Source organism: Colletotrichum jinshuiense, chromosome 4 (genome assembly GCF_051148585.1).
Source record: "Colletotrichum jinshuiense chromosome 4, complete sequence".
NCBI lineage: Eukaryota > Fungi > Ascomycota > Sordariomycetes > Glomerellales > Glomerellaceae > Colletotrichum > Colletotrichum jinshuiense.
Window position 1 is genome coordinate 1,654,293 of NC_139311.1, and position 20,171 is coordinate 1,674,463.

The window sequence follows — 20,171 nt, forward strand, 5'->3', positions numbered from 1 at the left end:
GTGGCTCACTACTGCAGGGCTAATCCTTAGGTTGGGATTACGGCCCCCTCGGGCTACACCGCCCGCGACCCCGACATGGATAGCCCGATGGATGGGTCTGGGGGCTCGTCTTCGGCGCCGGGATCGACGCCGACAGCTACCGCGACAACACCCTGCGCTCCCAGTGTGGCAATGCCGAGGGTGTCAATACCTGCTTCGTCGGCCGGAAGTGCGGGTACGCCAGCTGCTGTTGAGAACACCGGGGCGGCTGTCGCCTCAAGACGGTCTCACCCTAAGTCAAGGACGGGGTGTAGGACGTGTAAGAACCGGAAAATCAAGGTAAGTCGTTTCCGCCCTCGGTTTGTGCAGTATGTACTCTGTTCCTTGGTCGAATGAGTGAACCCTCTCAATCACTCCTTCTGGTTCTCACCCGAGGCCCGTAATTGCCTTTCCCCGTTCGTCACTCATACATACACCTTATTCGCTTTTGCCGTCACACACACGCATAACTTGGACTAAGACAATGCATAGTGCGACGAACACAAACCATCGTGCCGTAACTGCATCAAGCACGCCGTTGCCTGTGACTTTCTCCAATCCCGGCGCCACTCACCGTCCTCAATCCCGCGGTCCCCGGGCAGTGTCCCTCTCTCGGGTCCTAGCAACGGCCACGGCCTGGGCGGCGGCTTTGACGACCTGTCCCTGAACCTTGTGGACCTGGAGCTCATGCACAACTTCACGACGTTTGCATACACGACGCTGTCTACGGACCCCGTTGTAAGACAGATGTGGAAGGTGCCCGTCGTCCGACTGGCCCTCGAGTGCGACTACGTCATGCGCGCGTTGCTGTCCGTCTCGGCGCTGCATCTTGCGCACAACCGGCCCGAGAGGAAGGACTTCTTCATTAGTCGGGCGTTGACGTATCACCAGATGGCGAGTCGGACAGCCATGGGGCTCATGGGCGCACTGGACGGTGAAAATTGCGAAAAGCTGTACCTGTTTTCGGTGCTCACCATCTTCTTTGGTACGTCCCGCTTCTTACCTCGCACATCTGCCTCTACTGGTACTGGTTATTGGAAGGGTTTTGGGGACGATTGGACGTGTTCATCAGCGCTAACGGCCGAACAGCCCTCGCCTGCCCTCGCAAGTCCTCCGACTCCCTCATAATGGGCGAGTCCTCCTTCCCGGACTGGCTTTTCCTGCTTCGCGGCACGCGCTCGCTGCTCAAGATCCTCGACCCGAACGCCTACACGGGTGCTCTGCTGCCCATGCTAACCCACGGCCGCGAGCGCTACATGCACACGCGCGACGAGTCCAAGATCCAGTCGGACCTGCTCGCAGATCTACAGCGCCTCGTGAACAAGACCTGCGCGGACCCGCCGCTGCTGCCGATATACAACCGCGCCATTGACGAGCTTCGCAGGACGCTGAGCGTGTTCCTGTGGGACGGCGGGCGGGGGATGGACATCACGGACGCGTTCGTGTGGAAGTATCTCGTGGCGGAGGACTTCCTACCGCTGCTCCAGAACCCCGGCGCGAAGCAGGAGGCCGTGGCCATCTTTTCCCACTTTTGCATCTTGCTGAAGAGGCTGGAGAACGAGTGGTGGCTGCACGGGTGGGCCACGCATCTGATAAGCAGGGCGTGGGCCATTCTGGACCAGGACCACCGGCTTTGGATCCAGTGGCCTATTGAGGAGTTGGGGTGGGTGCCGCCGTGACGAGGACGGCTGCTTGCCAGGCGCGGTGGGAAAGTGTATGTTTAAGATATCCGGTATGTGTATACGGTACATGTGGGGCCGTTTTTAGATTGTCTTCCGCTGGGCGGTATGTGGTCGCTGAGGACAGCCGATGGGACCGGTCTGCTTGATCTTCTTGAGAAACTCGACATCCATGGCAGGGATCCAGCGCAAAATATCATCAATACTTATGTGTAACACAGCCGTCAGCATCTGGCCCCCCCGATGATTCCAAAGCGAAGAGATCTATACCAGCTTGTGGTGTATGTCAGAAGAGCGTGATCCCGTCGTAATGCTCTTGCTGGGGTCTGGGCTGGGCTGCTGCTGTGACACATCGCGGGTCGTATAAGCGGGATCCTGCTTGAGATATAAAGGGGTGAGGAGGTTTTTTTTTTAAAAAAAAAATATATAAAATTAGAAATAGAAAAAGGAGTCCGGGTATCTGAAAATAAGTCAATCAGAAGCACTGTTCGCAGCTGACTGCGAGGCAGACGGGGCATCGGCTTGAAGGCTCGGCGTCTGCAATCTCAACCATGAAGAGGTCAATGCTCGGCCCGAAAGCCGTCGTATACCGCCTCGAGCTGGACATCGCAAATAATTCCAACGCGCTCCTTCCTATCTTGTGCATAATGAACGGGCTGGAAGGGGGATACGGAGGACCTAACGTTGTGTGTGGCCCTGGATGTTATCGTTATTGAGAGGGCCCAATTAACTAGACGTTTACCTTGTCCATGATAATGACCAGACCGCCCAGCGGTAGGCTGTTCAAAACCAGCATTGGAAGATGTCCGATTGAAGAGGGGATCAGTCTTGGCCCAATGCTTCATCTGCAATGCCGTCTCGGGAAGACAACTAGCCTCGGACAACACGGCTACAGCTACACATTAGGTGGCTTTGAATCCGGCCATTGGAATTCCGCATTTCTTAATAGGATGGTGAGGAACGGCGAAAAGAAGTCTCTCGATAAATCGCTTGCTCACTCTACAATACCGGCCAATCCCCAGTCACGAGTCCAAGTTAGGCAACGCCCACGTCCAACACCTCGACGACGCCGAGCTCAACTCCGCAGTCAAGCGCAAGCGCAGATCCAATCCCGCCGCCTGCCTCCACGGCAAGCAGTGCCTCCACTTACCAAACCCCTGTCGTCGAATTTCTACGTATCATCATATCACTGCCGGCCGCCGCCGCCGCCGCCCCCACAACCCTTGAGAATCGATCCAGTCCATCCACAACACCACAAAAAAGAGCAAAAATACATACAACACCAGGTATTCGCTGGTCGTCACCGACCCAACTACTAATCCGGCCCTCACTGGCTTATCTATGGGAGAGCGGACGGGATCCCGAGTTCTCCAGTGGGTATGGTCGTATGTGGTTGTTTTGCGAGTTCAAGTCACTCATACCGGCTCGGGCGCTGTTGATTCCTAGGGTGTAACGCAGCGAGGCTGAAGGCCAGCCACAGACGCTCCAAGGGGACGAAAAACTCTAAAATGAGCCCGTCGGTGGAGAGACTGGGATCGCGGAAAGGCTGTCCAAATGCCATAGACTATGTGGGGGCATGAAGGGGCATCCGAAGCTAGTCTAGGTGATGGATGGGTTGATACTTGCCAGGAGGTGTGGAAAGGCTCAAGTAGATTTTCCTTTTAGGAATAGATGCTGCTAATTCTCACTCGGCGGATACCCATGAACGCCTCAAAGAGAACTTTGCGTCTTCCTACACTGCTTGGCTTCAGTTGGCACCATCATTTGGATAGAGTTTACTACGGAGTGACCGAAACCCAATGGTAGTCGAAGCAAACTCTCACGCAACTAACGAGTAAACCACATTACGGCACCAGGTGCAAATTTTAAAATCGTTTATTCCCGATTATACTCCTGAACTGACGCCGTCAGTTGCTATTCAGGCTCTACCCCCCTTGTCATCTCAATACTGGATGAACACGGAATACAGAATACATGGCGACACCAACTCCAAGCTCCGAAAATGATCAAAATAGCTTCAATTCCTCAGGGTGTTCATCGACAAGCAGCGTAACTGTCAAAATCCGATGCTTGCTGCCACGTTGTCAGGTGCTCAATAAGAGTAGGGTCGATATCCCGGTTGGCTTTGATGAATATCGTCTCGTACGGGTGAACGTTGGTGCCAAAGTACTTTCCATTCCAGAGGACGTCGCCATTCTGGGAAGTGTCGCACTCTTCGATGTATTTTTTGGACTTGTGGAAGGCCGACATCATCAAGTCCACTTCGTAGCCTTGCTTCAAGAAGGTGCTCGTAGCCCCAACCTCGGCATGCACGGCGTGATTCCAACCGTCGTAGCAGCCGCCCAGGCCTACAGGATCTTCCTCGGTACCAAAGTCATCCTTCACGGAAGATCCGGGAGGTGGGTTGAGGAGCAGCTCCATGCCAATGCTGTCCGTGGCCCAGATCATGGACTGCACATGGAATTGAGGCCAGCAATTGGCCGTCATGCCGACCAGCTAGTTTCAGTGTCAGCACAAGGCGCACAGCAAAATAGCAAGCTGTATAACCCTTACCTTCACCTTATCCGTGATGCGATCCAGGTACAGATCACTCCAGCACGATGGGGCCCAGTGAGGAAGGAAAGGGCCACGAATGCTTGCGTTCATCGTGATGAAGCGCTTGTACTTCTTGTACAGGCCGTCCTTACGGAGGACCTCGCCAAAAGCACCGAGATCGAAACATGTGTTGGGTCGGCTGATGACTTTGATGTTGTCCTTCGCTGGGATGAAGCTAGCCACGGTCGTCTCTCCATTGAGGATGAAAATGAAGTCTGCAGCATCGTGCAGGCCCTGGCTAACGAAAAACTTGAGGTTCTCACGGGCGGCATCGGATTCGGCGAACGCATAAAGAATCAAGGGTCTCTGTCGTGCTTTCGAGGCCGGCTTGCTCGTGCTCTTACTGCTGCCTGCAGCTGCCGTGGGTTCATGGGCCCCTTTGGCAGCTGTTTTGGAGGCGCTGCTGGCCGCTTTGTCTTCGTTATCTTCATACCATGGCGGGAGACTGTACTGGGGCGACTGTTCCGGGAGGGGTTGGTCCGGTTCCGGCCGATGCTTGTCTGGCGTTTGGTGAACGGGTATGCTCGCGGGCTTGCCGTGGTTGTTCTCGTACTGGCTCAGAGGCCGTCCGTGTGTCTGATCGAGGTTGTGAATTAGGCAAGGGAGAAGCCAGGCGTTCGGTTAGAGACTCACGATTTGTTCAGATCCCGGAACGGTTGTCTGGGTAAAGGTCGAGAGTGTCCAAAGGAAAAGAAGCAAGATGAGCAGCCCGACGAAGGTTTGCCTGTTTACGGGAAAGACTGATGCCATGGTTTCAATCCCCGTCTCTTGACGATAGCGTGGTGGTGATTATAACCGGTAGCTTTGGGGGTCCTGCCGTCGCAGCCTCCGGGAGCTTTGGGTTCAGAGAGCTGAGCTAACAGACCAGACGGCGGCGGGCCCGGCGAATATCATAGAGAGGCGGTCGGGGCAAGTAATATGATGATGACAGCGACCAAATCCACAAGCTGCGCGTATCCAAGCAGGGCAGATGGTGGCAATGGATATTAAATGTATCGCGGGACAAGAACGAGGTTGTTGAAGGTGGGAGAGAGTCGTCCTTGGGGTCGGAGACAAGTCACAGGCAGAGCATGGAGCCCAGGCCCAAGAAATGGACGCTAAGGAGCTGCGTTTGGCATCTGCACAGCATGGCATGTCGTGGCGTGGGGTGGCGTGGAGGAAGTCCAGTGCAAGGAGGGAGGGGTGCAAGAGAATGAAGGGTATGGAGGGTACCTTGGGCGACGCTAGGTAGGGGCGGACGGAAGGGGAGGAGGGAGACGATTTAAGTTTAGGAACTTGGAGGTACCGTCAACCATGGCCCAAACTCGCTGAAGGTCCAAGTCCCGGTCAAGTCACTCACTCCAGCGGGGGTCGCCTGGGAGCCGCCAAAGCAAACGAGCAGTGCTGTGTGCGACCATGGTACGACGGGTCGAGAAGGCACAAGCACTCTCCGTACCATTGGATGTCGGAGCAGGGCCACGCTGAGGCTCTCTGGACGAGGCTCAGGGATGCATCCGCGATGTGGACGTAGACGAGACGGGTGCGGACGCACACCATCCCTCCACCTACCGGCCGTGATCCACGATGCCGTTTCCGGGTGCCTGGACTCGTAAGGAAACCCACTGTCCACGCACACTGCAAGGAATAAAAATGTCGGGGAGTTGCATTGGGGAAGGGGAGCATCTGTCATGGGCCTTCGTGGGACACCCCCACCCACACCCCCGACACGGCACTATACATACTACCTACCTTACCTATGTAGTGCAGGCGTCGGCGGGGCATACACGTACGTACTTTTGGTAGGGGAGTTGACGAAGCTGGAAAGCTGAAAAGAAGCCGAGTTCGTACCGCTCGAGTCTTAACAGCATGGAATTCATTCCCCCATGTCGCGGTTCTACCGGTATCTTTGTCTAACCCCCTTCGTCCCATTGGCGGCACAATACTCGCTTGAGTGCCGGTCCCCTTGCAAATTCCAGCCGTCAGACCCTCTGTCTGCAGCCCTTGCATCGGTCCCTTGCATTTAGCAGCAACTGCTCGCAGCGTAAGACTCCCGCGTTGAGCATTGGCCGTGCAATGTGCATGGGAGTTGGGCGCATCGCAGCAGAGCAATAAATAATGCTCATTACACTCTTGCAAGCACGATTGCGCAAACGACTGCCATTGAGTTTGAAAGGTGTTTCCTGCCGCATTTCGACCTCTTCGGTTTATGCATGGCCAAGCGCAGGTGGGGAACACATGTCACTGTTGTTAATGTCTGTGCTTGCAATTAGCCTCTGCGTTGACCTTGGAGACACGGCTACAATCGTGGCAAAGACGCAACTGAGTCTCTCCGCGACTTCGATCCGGATTAAATCGCCAACTCTCCAGGCCGGTGGCATCCTTCTTGCTGCACTCTGTTTGAAATTGCTGTCTGTCCACTGACCAAGTAGAGCCCAACCCAGCCTAGCTAATTGATGCTGAGAACCCCACGAAAATGCTGCAAAGACGTCCTGACGAATTCTTATCTGCAAATTGCCGCAACGGGGAAGAGTCACAATGTAACATACTTGCCTTCAAAATGGGTAGACGCGGTTGGCCGTCGGTTGTTGTAGAGTCTTTGTCAACCCCGCCTACCGGCTGACTGTCTTATCTCTGAACGGAGTTGCAGGAATCGATATCTCGCGCGGGGTCAGCACCAAGTGGAGGCCCGAATGATCTTGGCTCCCATGTATGATAATTGGCAGAGGAGCCGATGCTAACCTCGACCTCTTCACCTCCATTTTGTTCATTCCGTTCAGCAAAGTTGTTATCGCGAGACCGACGGGACTGAAATACCATGGCTGTCGTCACCATCCAACCACCTCTGTCGCGGCGAGGACATGGCCCCGGCCTTCTCATTTTGGTTGAACAGGGCATCGATTTGTCCAAGCATGACACGGTCCTGGATCCTCCCCCTATCCAGAAGTGGGCAGAAGAAGGTTACGCCGTGGCACAGATTGTTGTTGCCCCCGGCTCTAACGACCTTGCGAACCATGTTGCCTCGGCGATTGAGAGTCTGAGGGGACTCGAGAGTTGCGACAACAAGGATCAGTTCGGCATCATTGGTGAGCTAGTTGCTGTTGCCGTTCTACGCAGGACCATCGACCTACAGTGTCTGATAACGTTCTACAGCTCACCTCGCATCCCCCTCGCCGCAAGTCCCAGCTGCCTTGGAGAAGCATCCTGAGATCAAGGCTGCCGTATTCTTCAACTTTGGCCAAGTCCTTACCATCCCTACTCTTTCCCATGTTCCTGGGACGCAAGCCAATGGCACAGACCTGGCCCCTTCTGGCAAGACGTATTCTTACCCCGCGGCCGATGGTTTCTTCGTCATTCCAAGCCATTCCAACTTCAACGCCAATGCCGCCGGGCTCGCCCACACCCGCACGCTGACCTTCCTGAAACCCATCCTCGGCGGGCCGTACTTCGACCTCGAGGCCGTCTGGGAGGAACACACCCTCTTCGAGTTCGGCGAGCGAAATGTCGAAAAGACCATGGCCACCATGGTCGAGCAACCCTATGTATGTGTCTAGAAACGCACTTATAGTGAGTCCCGCTGACGGCAACAGGTCAACCATATCCCGACGCTCACCGGCGGCGTGGGTCGAGGACGTCTCACAAACTTCTACAGAGATCATTTCATTTTCAATAACCCTGCCGATACTGAGCTCGATTTGGTCAGCCGCACAGTGGGTATTGATCGAGTCATTGACGAGTTCATCTTTAAGTGCACTCATGACAAGGTCATTGACTGGCTGTAAACATTCCCCCATAACTGCCGAGAAGGGGCATGAGTTAACCTACTGATTTAGACTTCCTGGAGTGCCGCCGACTGGAAAACATCTCTCGATTCCATTCACAAGTGTCGTAAATGTACGGGGTGATCATCTCCACCACGAGCACATTGCTTGGGACCAAGCGACCGCGTTGCGCCAGCTGGGGCTGCTGCCGGACTATCTTCCGTTCCCGTATCAAATCGGCGGTAGCGACCCAGCAAATGGAAAGAAATTCGAATATCGGCTTCCCGTCAGTGGCGTCGAATCTGCTCAGAAATTGATGGATGAAAGCGCGGTAGAATCGAATGCGATGTTTGAGTACGGAACGAGGGAGGTCGACGCCTAGCTGCTCAGGGTCTCGGTGGGTGAGGTGAGTAGGGCCAGGCAGCCCGGGTGTCAAGGTCAGTGATCCGCTAGAAGTGTATGTCATTGCTTATAGGCAAGGGATATCTGTATTAAGTTCTATTGTTTCTTAGCCATAACGCGGCAACACACACTACTCATTAGCAAGTCGTCAACGACCTCAAATTCGATTGGAGCCCAAATGCGACGAGCCGCTCCGTGAAGAAGGCTGGTACTTCGTCGACGCCGTTGAGTCCTGACGGGCTCGGCTGTCTTCCTGACCCCAACGGACCTCTTGGTCGACCTTGATCCGTATCCCGCCTTTCATTGAAAGATCTTCGCTCGAATCCGTCTCAGGAGGGGTTTTGGGCGTCGAGATATTCGTCGTGATACCATATTTTCCATCTTCGTTCCCTAGCCGTTTGAAGCCTCTGTCGGCCGACTTTCCGCCGGTGCCCCCGATCGTCATGAGTTCCGTAGGTCCGCGGCTGCCCATCTTGCTCGTGCGACCACCGCTCTGGCCTCCGGAGAGGTTGTATTTGGTTGCAATGCTGCCAAACTGTGACGACACCTTGATCATGAGCGGGCGCAGTGTGGGAAGGCATGCGCTGATGACACCACAGGCGCACTCGACGACGCACCATGTGCATGCAGTTGCAAGCGTCCCTGGGCATGGTCAGTGGCGGGACCCCGACGTTGGGCACAAGCAAGACTTACAGGTTGTGTCAGTGAGCTCGAATTGCATAATTGTTGTGAATCGGTAAATGCTGGCGAAGAGAACGCTATATCTGTGTCAGCAGCACGCCTTATACAACACGGACGAGCCGGCATCGCTTACAATCCACCCAACAAGAACATGAAGCACAGCGACAACCGCTGTGCCATCGTGACCTGCAGCTTCCACACCTGGCCAATCGGCAGACAGAGGATGGCCACGTCTGTCAGAATGTTGGGGATAGCGTTTCCGATAAACGAAGCCTTGAGGTCGATACATGTGCCTTCGATCCAGGGCATGTACGCCTTGGCAACAGGTGTGCACTGGAAGATGCAGACGAAGACGATGGCAATGCACCAGGCAATGGAGAGGGCGCCGAGAATCATGGCGGCAAGCTTAAAATTGCGGGACGGGAAGATGCGGCGGTACATCAGCAACAGCGAGATCTTGATGAACATAACTGCTGTGACGTATATGCACTCGAACGCCAGCAGCAGCTTCAGGAACTGAACCTGCTGGTCTTGTGAAAGAGTTGACGCATGGCGGCCGAGTCCTTGTCCAATCACTATTTCCACGGTTAGTTTCCAGCATCACTTTGATGTCAGTTTGGTTGGCATGCTTACTCGCATAGTTGAGGGCTCCGGCCATGAAGGTAACCACCTAATGTGGCCATGTTAGTCTCGTTTCCAACTCCGAACCCAAGAACCGCAGACGTACCAAACCGACCACTATGAACCAGTCATCGAGGCCATATTGAAACCCAACCGTCCACCGCGCCCAAAACCGAAGTCCAACAAAGGTCGTGGCTAGAACCAGCAGGGCCGTTGTGGTGCCGCTCAGTTCCGGACCTCTATCCGCCAGAGGGTCTTCCAGAGCCGATGTGTCGGCCATGGAGGCTGGATGGAGTAGGAAAGATGGAGACAGGAATTTCCGACAAATCCAATATTCGCGAGTCAACCGGTAGGGAATCACGCCAGTTTTTATGAGATATCAGAACAAAGCGGGAACGAAGAAGACCAAACGGATCCCCAAGGGGGGGCCGAGCTGGCTGCGTGCGCAACTCGAGAGTCCTTATACGCATTTTCGTCGATATCCTGGTCGGGGCAACACCCATGGTAAGATTCCACTGACTCGGCATTTGAGGGGCGGCAAAAGATCAGTTCTGCAGGCCGGTTGCTCAATCGGGGGCTCTAGAAGGGGGTACGTCGGACTTGGGATCCAACGGTGCATCGATATAACGGCGATTATGTGCCCTTGTCCTTACATAGTGGCCCCCATCGCAACCCTATGCTCCCAGCGTGACGTCTGATCGCACAAGCCATCGCGGAAGTTCAGACATTGCCCCTCCGTCGATGCGACGTTGGCCTGCCCCATCTGCCATCTCAATCGAGTTGTCATTCTCCGTTCTTGACCTCTTTTGGAAAAGGGGCATATCATGGTGGGCTTCATGACGGGGACATGGGCATATAGTCATGAGATTGGTTAAATGTCTAGTGAGGCTCGAGCGAGCACATTTTGATGGGCATAAAATGGGCGGTTCTTCTCCCCTCATGTAAGCCTTTTGGTCTCTCGGAAGCATTCTCAGTTCTCCGTGGGCTGGATTTCTAAGCACCTTCTTGTGCAGTCTCGAGTTCTTCGCGGGCTGGATTTCCAATCACCTTCTTCTGCAGCCTCAGTATCATTGGTCACGTTCCCGAGTATAATACTCCAAGGTCTATTCTACTTAATATTAATCCTCCGTCGGCACGTCTTCAGCATCCCGGCATTCCTTAATAAACCCCCCCCGTCGTCCCTTCGCACCAAAACCGTTTCAACTACCCAACACTGATCGACAGCTGTTCTCCCAAATTCGACATAGCCTACAGCAGAAATGTTCCCCAAGATCGCCGGTCTCCTTTCCGCGGCCGTTGTGGCCACTGCCGCCACCCTGCCCACCGTGGTTTTCACACCGGGTGCCTGGCACGGCCCGCAGTCCTTCGACCTGGTCCGCGCCGGGCTCACGCTCAAGGGCTACGAGTCTGAGGCCATCACGTTGCCGTCTGTTGGTGCTGACCCCGCCACCGTTGGCCTCGAGGACGATGCCGCGGTCCTCCGCTCCACCCTCGAGACCCTCGCCGACGCTGGCAAGGAGATTGTGCTTGTCGTGCACTCGTACGGCGGCATGGTTGGCAGCAACGCCGTCGAGGGTCTCGGCTACCAGCAGCGCGTTGCCAACAACGAGACGGGCGGCGTTATCATGATGGTGTACCTGAGTGCCTTTGCTGCCCCCAACGGGACCAGCCTTTTGGACATGCTGAGTGGAGAGTACCTTCCCTGGATGAGAGCCGATGTAAGTTTGATATTTCTCCCCCGCTTGCATCTTCGACATTGATGCCCCGTTCCCCATCTGCCATGTTTCGCACCCTTGCAACGTTGCAAGAACTGCACAAAACCACGACACTAGATGATTTAAGAGAAAATAAGAAGAAGAAAAATGGCCCCCACTAACACGCAAGCTCGTAGGGTGACAAGGTCTACGCCGATACGCCGGAGACCATCTTCTATGCCGACGTCGACCCGATCCTCAAGGCCAAGGCCATTGCGGAGCTGAGCTGGCAGTCGGCGCGTGTCTTCTCGGACCCCGCGACCTACGCGCCCTGGAACGAGGGCATCGAGGTCATGTACTTCCACTGCGAGCAGGACCAGGCCATTCCCCTGGCGACCCAGGAGCAGATGGCCGCGCAGTTCCCCTCTGGATACACCACCTTCTACGCCAACACCTCGCACTCTCCCTTCCTGTCCCGCCCGGACCTGGTCATCGAGGGTGTTGAGCTGGCTGTCAAGAACGGCCAGGCCAAGATCACTGCTTGAGGAAGCCCTTGGAGATGATTTGGGGGGAAATGTCTAGTCAAGAGAGTGGAGGTTTGTCACTTGACGGCTCGTGTGCGAGAACCAACCTGCCGAGGAAACCGTCTTCCGTTATGTCGGACGAGACAGGCCTCAAAGGGGGATTTTAGCCAATCAATATCATAAGTAATGAACACAAAGAGAGTTGCACAAGAATACCCCAAGGCCCAAGCCCAGAAAATCACACGTGAATCTTTCGATATCAGTCTCTCACTAAGCTTTCTCTGGCTGCCAATCCTACATGCAGACAACAAGTGCGTATAACACGCGGAAGTTGTCCGTATCCATATCGCCACACAGTAATACTATGGCAGACCCTCCGGGGCGGAGACCAGCGTTTGCAAAGCCTCGATTACCCCTGGGAGGAAGGGTCGGAGACCGGGGAGGGGGGAATGCATCGCGGCAGGCACTGCTCGCTTATCAACCGCATACAGTCGAATGGCGTTTCGTGTAAAAAAAACCTCACGATCAAGCCGGTGGGAGGGAGAGGACGAACCTGAAAGAGCCCGGGCAGCCCCCAAAAGAATGTGAAAATTTCCGCGGTCCCTGGCTGTTATCTCGATGCGTATTGCAACCCAAAAGGACCACGTGCTACTGGTTCGAAAGGGGACGCAAGGAAGATTGCGAGTCCAAGGTCCTCCCCTGGTTTGTTGGGTGGAGGCCATTCGAGGGGTTCGCCAGATGTGGATTCTTGTGCTCGCACTTCGAGCCCGACGCTGGAGAAAGAAAGACAGTGAAAAAAAAAGGGGGGTTCACCGGTTTGACAGGTGGGACATTTGAGGCCAATGGGGGAAGAAGATACTAGTGTATGGGACGGGGCAGACCTGATGGAAATTGTCGTTGAAAAAACTGGCGAAGGAACGTATTTGAATTGGTGTGTGTAGTTGGACTAAGGTCACGACGGCAGCGCGGCAGTTGCAGGCGACCGGGACATCGCTCGGTAGTTGTTGGTTGGTTCTCTGAGAACTAAACGTGGAAAAAAGAAAAGGGCTTCCGGCTCACCTTTGCTCTGGGCGCGGCCGGAGGGAGCTCGACCTGCTTCGGACACAGCCAGACTTGGCTGTCCTCGGTTCCAACGCCCCTACCCCACATTTCCCTTCCACTTCCGGGACCCCCGGCCGGCCGGATATACCGCCGCAACGATGCTCGGCGTATCTCTCTGTTATTGGAGGGGACCGTGCGCCAAGAGAACATCCATTTCACTCTCTTACTCGCGGATAATATCGGCCCGTCGAACATGCGAACGCGAGAATGGCAAGTTAAGATAAGAAAAAAACATATATGAAGAAACGAGCACTAGAGCCACCAGCCCGCCACCCCAGACCTGGGCAGCAATTCCTTTCTGCTCAGCAACCAGTCTTTCGCTGATCGGGGGCAGCTTGATGGCGTGGCCTATTGTTGTGCTGTTGCGCTGCTCCGTAGCCAGGCGGTTCGAAGCCGAACCCCCCTTCGTTATTGAGTTCTCAACGATGACACTCTCCACATGAGTTAGACTTCCACGTCGGCGAAGGACCACTGCCAGGACGAGCCCCCCCCCCCCCCCCCCTGGAAGAAAACAAACTAAAAAAACAGGATAAAAAATTTAAACCATATCCTAGCTAGGAGCCCTCTCCGCCGCCCGGGCCTGGCACGACGCAATAGTTTCACTCAACGGCTGCAATGCTGCCCTTCTACCCCTTCCGCCCTGTCAACGACTCGGCCTAGCGTGATGTTGCGGACCCTGGACCCGGGCTTCTTGTCCTACTTCTATTTCGCCTTTACGAGTACATTTCCTCGCTTCTCTTTGCCCTGGTACACCCTGCCAGTGTGTGTCCGTGTTATGCCCGATTGCGAATGGCTCGCATGTGGCCTATAACCCCATCACCCATCTACCGTAGCGTTAGCGTCAACGAGCACCTGTCTGTCAAAGGCAATTTGACAGGTCGATCACGTTTCACCGGGGTGGTAAGCCCCCACTCCCCGGGCAACGTTCCCATCTTCCCTCTTTCCCCTTCCCTGTCTGTCCCTGGTGCGCGACAGGAAAATTCGGTGTACGGTCGTGATACGCCTACCGCCAGGTCTCGGATCTCGTTGACCGACGGGAAGACCAACGGCCTGGAAGAGTCTTTGGACTGACGATCAAGAACGGCTGTCCCCTTTCCTCGATCACTCTAATAGGGTTCTAGCTGGGCTTGCAAAGATGACAAAAGGGGGGGCGGAAAAACAGTTGGGGCGATCCATTCTCCGGGATCTCATTTTGATGATGATCGGGGTTTGAATTCACTTCCATTGCCTCCACCGCCCCTGGCCAAGTTCACCCCCGGATCAATACACTTGGGACCTCACGGCCAGAGACGCCCTCTTCTTTCGGGGCAGAGGGAGAGGGGGAGGGGGGAGAACAGCCAAAGCGAAATTGGAAGATGAGGTCAAAAGACCGGTGTAGCTTCAACCGCGGAACTCCGATGCCGTCTCGGCCCTCGTCCTCGTCCGCATTATGGAATCTCAAAGTTCAGAAGCACGTTAACCGTTGCCTGCGTGCTAGTGCACTCTTTAGTTTGACGGGATTTGGGGGGCCAAAGGGGGGCGCACGAGAGAGACAGGGAGACTAAAGCATGCCTAAACTCCACTTGCAGAGCGCAGATCTCTATTTCCAAGTTGCCGTAGAACAAACAGAACATAATTAAAAGGGAAGCCCCCACTTCGCGACTCGTGAGATGAACCATGGCTGTATATACACGACCATGGCCGTATGCTCCGGGGGAAACGAAATGTCAAATAGGAAACGGCAATTGACAAATCAGAGTAGGAGTGGCTTTCTGGGGGGGAGGGAGGCGTTTTCAAGATCCAGGGCTTCCCAATCGGGGAGCATTCGAGAAGATCCGTCCGTTATAGACAGGCCAGGGGAAATTACTTGGAAGCAATTGGTAGCCCGAACAGGCCAGGGTCATTGGGAAACACGGTTTGCTTTCTTTACAGGAGAATCCTTTCGTCATAGCCATAGGGAACCGAGATGGATGGGGAAAGGCGTCGGTGATTTCTTGGTTATGGGTCGGGCTCATGTGAGCGTCAGCCAACGGCTTACCCAAATGCTCCAGTGCCAGATACATCTCGGGTCGAACCGGCGCCCCTCATTGGTCGGAGTCACAGGTCACGATGGCAGACATAGTTGCACGCCGATTGGTAAAGTTAAGGCTCATTATTCTCCATCTTTGGTGTCATTTCTCGTCGAGATATTATTATACACTCTTTCTTCATGCCCCCCCAGTAGACCTGTGAAATGCCAAAGCTTTACCTCTCCTTTCGCCATTGCATGCGTGATGTGATATAAAAAGAACAAGTCCAACCATGTCCATGCTAATCGTCGGGTCCTTCCAGCGGCCACTCGCACGTACAAGAGACAGTCCTCTGCCTCGTCCCAGTTTATAGGCTCCGACTCGGTGCAAGTGGGATTCTGAGTGTCGTAAAAGAAAATAGATACAAAAGGGTTTATGCCTTGCCGTGACCTTTTGGATCGTGGCGGCAAAAGCCCAAAGAAACGAAGGGGTATCGGACATGACGCCACATCTATGTGATGGGTGTCAGGAACGGACTGAGCATCAGCTCATCCGCACTTGGGCGCAGGTTGTGGTCCATCTCAAAGGTCTGTGAAAGGAATGTCTTTGCATCGTCGGAGGCGTGGTCCGGGATCGTGGGTGCGGCCTTGCCGCCACCGATCTTGAAGATGGCCTGCAGCTGACTGCAGTCGGGGTACGGGTGAGTGCCCGTCATCATCTCGACGACCAGACATCCGAGGGACCAGATGTCGGCCTTGCGGGTGTAGGATGTCTGCTTGACAACCTCGGGGGCCATCCAGAACACGGATCCCTGAAGCGACGGGCGGTGCTTATTATTGTTCGCTCCAGAAAGGATGTTCGAGGCTTCCAGCTTCTTGGAGATGCCGAAATCGGAAATTTTAATGGTACCCTTGTTGTCCACGAGGATGTTGGCGCCCTTGATGTCTCGGTGGATAATGTCGCGGTTGTGCAGATACGACAGACCCGTCAGGATCTGGCGGACAAAGCTGCGGACGAGGGGCTCGGGGAGAGCACCGTACGAGTTGAGCATAGTCTGTACCGAGCCACCGGGGACGTACTCGAGGAAAATGTTGAGGTACTCTGAAGATGAACTGCAACCAAGATACTGAACAATATTCGGATGTCGAAGATCGCGGAGCAAGCTGATTTCCCGCTTAAGGGCCTCGATCATGCTCTTCTTGCGTGCGTCGTTCTGACTGTTCGCGCCAGGAGCTGGCGCCTCAACCTGCTTTACCGCCAAAAGCTCGCCGGTAACGGCGTGCAGTGCCAGGTAGACGCAGCCGAATGAACCCTGTCCGATCAAGGCTCCCTTCATCCACTTGTCATCAGACCAGGATTCTCCCGCCAGGAAGCTCTCGAGCTCCTCATCAGCATCCTCGCCGTCTTCGTTGAGTGCCTGTGTGAGGTCCTTGAGAGATCCTGATCCAGTTGAGCCATCTCCGTCAAAGTAGCTGCGCCGAGTAATGTTACCCTCGGGGTCCGTCACGCTCAGGGCGGCAGCGCTAGCACCGTCAGAGCTGTCGGCGAATGACACATAAGACTTGCGGTTTGGCTCTACGGGCGATTCCTCCTGCAAGGTGTCGAGCATGGAGGAAGCGACTGAATCGCGAAAGTGCGTGACTCGCAACCCGGACCGTGGCTTAGGATTGTTCGCGGCATTAAGCCAGCTGTCGGCGATGGTAGGAATTGGAGGAGCATCTTGAATGCTGGAGGCGAAGCTGAGGTTGCTTGCCACGCTTAGACGACTATTGACCTTGCTCAGACGGGTGGATCTTCTCATAGACAGGCGGGCAGTACGGTCAATCTCCTCTCTGGGGTGATCAGGGAAGTAGGATGTGAGATCCGAGGCAATAAGCTCGCTGGGAGGCCGCAGGCCACCAAACGACCGCAGAATTCCTTTGTTTCTTCGCGGTCCAGATCTCGGGCCATCGTTGGATGCCGGTCGCTCCAGCTCCTTGGCAGTGTTGTAGACATTGCGCTCGCGGTCGTGAAACGAGACGGGGGAGAGCGGGTGTTGCAGCTCGTCGTTCCATCTCTCGCCAAGCAGCTTCTGCACCTTCATCTGGCTTCTCTTGTCCACCGACTCGAGCGCGCGACTGTGGTTTTGTTGCGCCTCTTCGATGGCAATACCCGCTGCCCTCTCAAGCTCGGGCATGCCTGGCTCGCCAGCGGGAACGCGGCGGAGAATCAAACGGTTGCGTTCGGGGCGCTTCTGGTCCTTAATGATCCGCCAGAGTTCCGTATCCCCAAGCCGCCGGCATTGGTTAGGATCCGGCTCGATACCGGCCAAGACCCAGAAGCAGTAGTTTCTCTCGTGGTCCTCTCGCAAGGCAAACTTCCTAAGGGTAACTCGCATAACCTCCTCGCAAGTGTTGCAGTCGGCAATCTTAACAACTTTGGTGACGCCTCCGGTGGAAATGACACGGATGACATCCTGGTTCTGCGGTAAGCCAGCCATCAGTGAACCATCCATACTGGAGTTATTCCTGGTATGGGAAGTTACCAATCGGCCGGTCTGGGGAAGGGATGCCCCGGCGCCACTCACATAGCCAGGGCTTTGGCCATATCGCGTACGAAGAGGTCGAATAGCATCTGTGTTGGGCAGGGGTGAGTTGGGGCGAGAAGACGTGCTGTCAAGGGGCAACGAGTCGTATTGTCTCGAGTACCGCTTGTTCATGGAAGGCGTCGGCGCGGTGCGGGCGCTCGATGCGGAGGGTCGAGGAGAGCCGCCCGATGATGGCGTGAACTGGTCCAGACCGCCAAACGAATCCTGTAAAGATTCAGGTGTTAGCTAGGTAATACTGCCGATGGCCTCAGCAGACGTCAGCTCGGAGGAGCGGCCGGCTGCTGAGCCGGTTGATGTTGCACCTACCCTATTCCGTTTCTTCTGGTTGGCGTATGCCTTCGTTCTCAACTTCTTAATTCCGAGAAACAGTCTCACACGGTCGCCGACTTTTTCGATGCCCATTTCTTTCAGGACGTCCTTGTCGAGCTCGAGAAGGTTCTCGCCGTTGATATGGTTCTTGCGGAAGAGCTTCTCATATTCGCCACATTTGACGCTCCTCAGGTAGTCGCATACCTTGTCTTCATCCCAGTTCTTTACAGCATCAGGACCATCGCTTTCGGAAAATTCGGACTCGGTCGGGCTCGCAAAGGCGGTGGTCTGGTTCGGGATTGAGGGTGCTCGTCTCGAGGGCGGCGCGGCGCCGGTCGAGACATTGGGCACCATGGAGTTGCTGGAGCCCAGGGGTGCCGGGAAGGCCGTTTTGGGGGCCAGCATTGCCATTTTTCTTTCTTTCAATGTGGCAGTTCAGTTGGACATTGACTGGAAGAAATCGTCTAGTTATCGTGGGTTTCGCGCGGGGGTTGTCTCAGCTGCCTCTCCTGGAGCGCGTCGTGCTGAGAGGGGATTCCGCGAAGTAGCTGTCCGAGACAGAGAACAAGGCGTCGGGCCGGGTGGGTTAATGGCGAGTGAAAGAAGCGGATGAATTATTTGTCGACGGCCTGGTATGTTGGAGGTGTCGCTGGTTTCGGGGAAGGGAATGCTGGCCTCTTCACTGCCGGACCGCGAAGGTCTGGTTTTGCTGTCTCTTGGCAGCAGAGGGAAATTGGGAAGAGCGAAAGTCGTGTGTGGGATTACGGGTACTTCGGCCAGCGGAAAAGAGGAGGGAAGAGAAGGGTTAATGATGGATTTTGGGGGTGCAGGGAAGCGACAGGGGGTGTGGGGTGTTTGGGGGGGAGGGGGGGTGGATGTTTAGGGAACGAAGTGGTAAAGCAAGCAGCCTCAGGTAAGGTACCTCAGCCCGGCACAACACAGCGCGAGCAACAAGCTTCCAATGCTTCCTTTGTGCTGTCGCAGCAGGCCGTGAAAGGAAAATGGAATGGACCTGGCTGACTCCAACAGAAACGAATCGAGGAGCAAGGTATCCGTGACACACAAGACAGGCAGTACATGGAACGAAGTAGGGCTAGGCAAAGTGAGATGAGGTGAGGTAAGGTAAGGCAAGGCAAGGTAGAGCACGGCGCAACACAGCACGGCTACAAAACACACGATGCCGCACTGCCTGCACGACGGCTCTTCTGCGTCTGTTCGCTAAGGTAGAAACTTGAGGCGCAAAGCTTCTGGTCTCTGGCTTGAACAAGCAGAGTTTCGAGGGATACGTACGACACCTCAGCTCCAGGCACGGATACTCTGTAGGTATTGACTGTGCGCAGCTGCGGGTGTAGTAGGTAGTGTAGCCCATTCATTCACCTCGCCTGGAGCATGGTCCAAGAACCCCGACTCCGACTCCGATTCCAAAGGCCCCCACACCAGTCAAGATAGTCTGCAATGTCTTGGCTTCCTCCTCTGCCTCTGACCGGTCCTCTCGGGCGTGCGGTGGTGCGCTAGCTTGCAGCGGCTTTACAAAAGCAGGTGGGACATTCAACACGGCGAAGCGACAGAGCCAAATGGCACCTCAACCCCCAAGACAGTGTGATTCTACTTGCCGAGACCGACTGGCTGACCGGCCGTTCGTGGGTGGTAGGGTGTCGTGTTTCCTCGCGGATTCCGACGGCGATGAGGATGGAGAACCCCCTGTCGCACCCTTGGCCGCACCACCACCGTGTTTAAAGGGTGTTTGCAAGGGTAAGGCGATGCTGGCGGCTTGATGAAACTGGCTTGAGCAGGGCGGCACGTCCCCTCCCCCCCCCCCCCCCCCCCACTCATACTTTGGCTCTGCAGCAGGCCCAGCACCAGCCAGCAGAGCAGCACAGCGCAGCGCGCCACGCAGCCGCAGCGGCAGCGGCACCTGAACTGAGGAAACGCCTCAAACAGAAACACCGCGAGGAATTACTCAGCCGTGCCATCTTCTCCCCCTCCGTCTAATTTGCGCTTTCAATGCGTCTTCATGCATCTGTCCCCTTCCCCCGCCAATCGCAGCCCCTCTGGTATCTCGTGTCCTTCATTAATTCTACCACGGCACGGTCATAATGATGGACAGCTGCGCTGCACCTTCGGCCTACGGGTACCGTAAGAAGAAATGAGCCGCCCCCAAATACAGCAGCGATAGACAGTCGCTTCGCTCAAGGCCGATGAAGCCGAGCTGACAGCCGACCCCGAATTGGTTTG

At 55.3% G+C, this 20,171-nt stretch overlaps 6 protein-coding genes across 6 annotated transcripts; 3 read left to right on the forward strand and 3 right to left on the reverse strand.

Moving 5' to 3' along the window:
- Positions 1-75: 75 nt before the first annotated feature.
- EsH8_IV_000421 (Zn(II)2Cys6 transcription factor domain-containing protein) lies at positions 76-1,697 on the forward strand (the record flags this gene model as incomplete). The annotated part of the gene is made up of 3 exons (XM_083265311.1): positions 76-318; positions 511-1,003; positions 1,108-1,697. 3 exons carry the CDS (start codon positions 76-78, stop codon positions 1,695-1,697), a joined length of 1,326 nt encoding a protein of 441 aa, XP_083124206.1.
- A 2,034-nt stretch (positions 1,698-3,731) lies between these two features.
- On the reverse strand, positions 3,732-5,042 carry EsH8_IV_000422 (uncharacterized protein; the record flags this gene model as incomplete). The annotated part of the gene is made up of 3 exons (XM_083265312.1): positions 3,732-4,193; positions 4,251-4,868; positions 4,926-5,042. 3 exons carry the CDS (start codon positions 5,040-5,042, stop codon positions 3,732-3,734), a joined length of 1,197 nt encoding a protein of 398 aa, XP_083124207.1.
- A 2,044-nt stretch (positions 5,043-7,086) lies between these two features.
- On the forward strand, positions 7,087-8,411 carry EsH8_IV_000423 (uncharacterized protein; the record flags this gene model as incomplete). Its single annotated transcript, XM_083265313.1, has 4 exons — positions 7,087-7,354; positions 7,422-7,810; positions 7,859-8,046; positions 8,102-8,411. The coding sequence occupies 4 exons, from the start codon at positions 7,087-7,089 to the stop codon at positions 8,409-8,411; spliced, it is 1,155 nt and encodes a 384-aa protein (XP_083124208.1).
- Positions 8,412-8,588: 177 nt separating this feature from the next.
- Positions 8,589-10,013, reverse strand: EsH8_IV_000424 (uncharacterized protein; the record flags this gene model as incomplete). The annotated part of the gene is made up of 5 exons (XM_083265314.1): positions 8,589-9,073; positions 9,125-9,189; positions 9,246-9,687; positions 9,746-9,782; positions 9,840-10,013. 5 exons carry the CDS (start codon positions 10,011-10,013, stop codon positions 8,589-8,591), a joined length of 1,203 nt encoding a protein of 400 aa, XP_083124209.1.
- Positions 10,014-10,992: 979 nt separating this feature from the next.
- Positions 10,993-11,972, forward strand: EsH8_IV_000425 (alpha/beta hydrolase; the record flags this gene model as incomplete). Its single annotated transcript, XM_083265315.1, has 2 exons — positions 10,993-11,451; positions 11,625-11,972. The coding sequence occupies 2 exons, from the start codon at positions 10,993-10,995 to the stop codon at positions 11,970-11,972; spliced, it is 807 nt and encodes a 268-aa protein (XP_083124210.1).
- A 3,579-nt stretch (positions 11,973-15,551) lies between these two features.
- EsH8_IV_000426 (kinase-like domain-containing protein) lies at positions 15,552-18,347 on the reverse strand (the record flags this gene model as incomplete). The annotated part of the gene is made up of 2 exons (XM_083265316.1): positions 15,552-17,831; positions 17,934-18,347. 2 exons carry the CDS (start codon positions 18,345-18,347, stop codon positions 15,552-15,554), a joined length of 2,694 nt encoding a protein of 897 aa, XP_083124211.1.
- Positions 18,348-20,171: the final 1,824 nt, after the last annotated feature.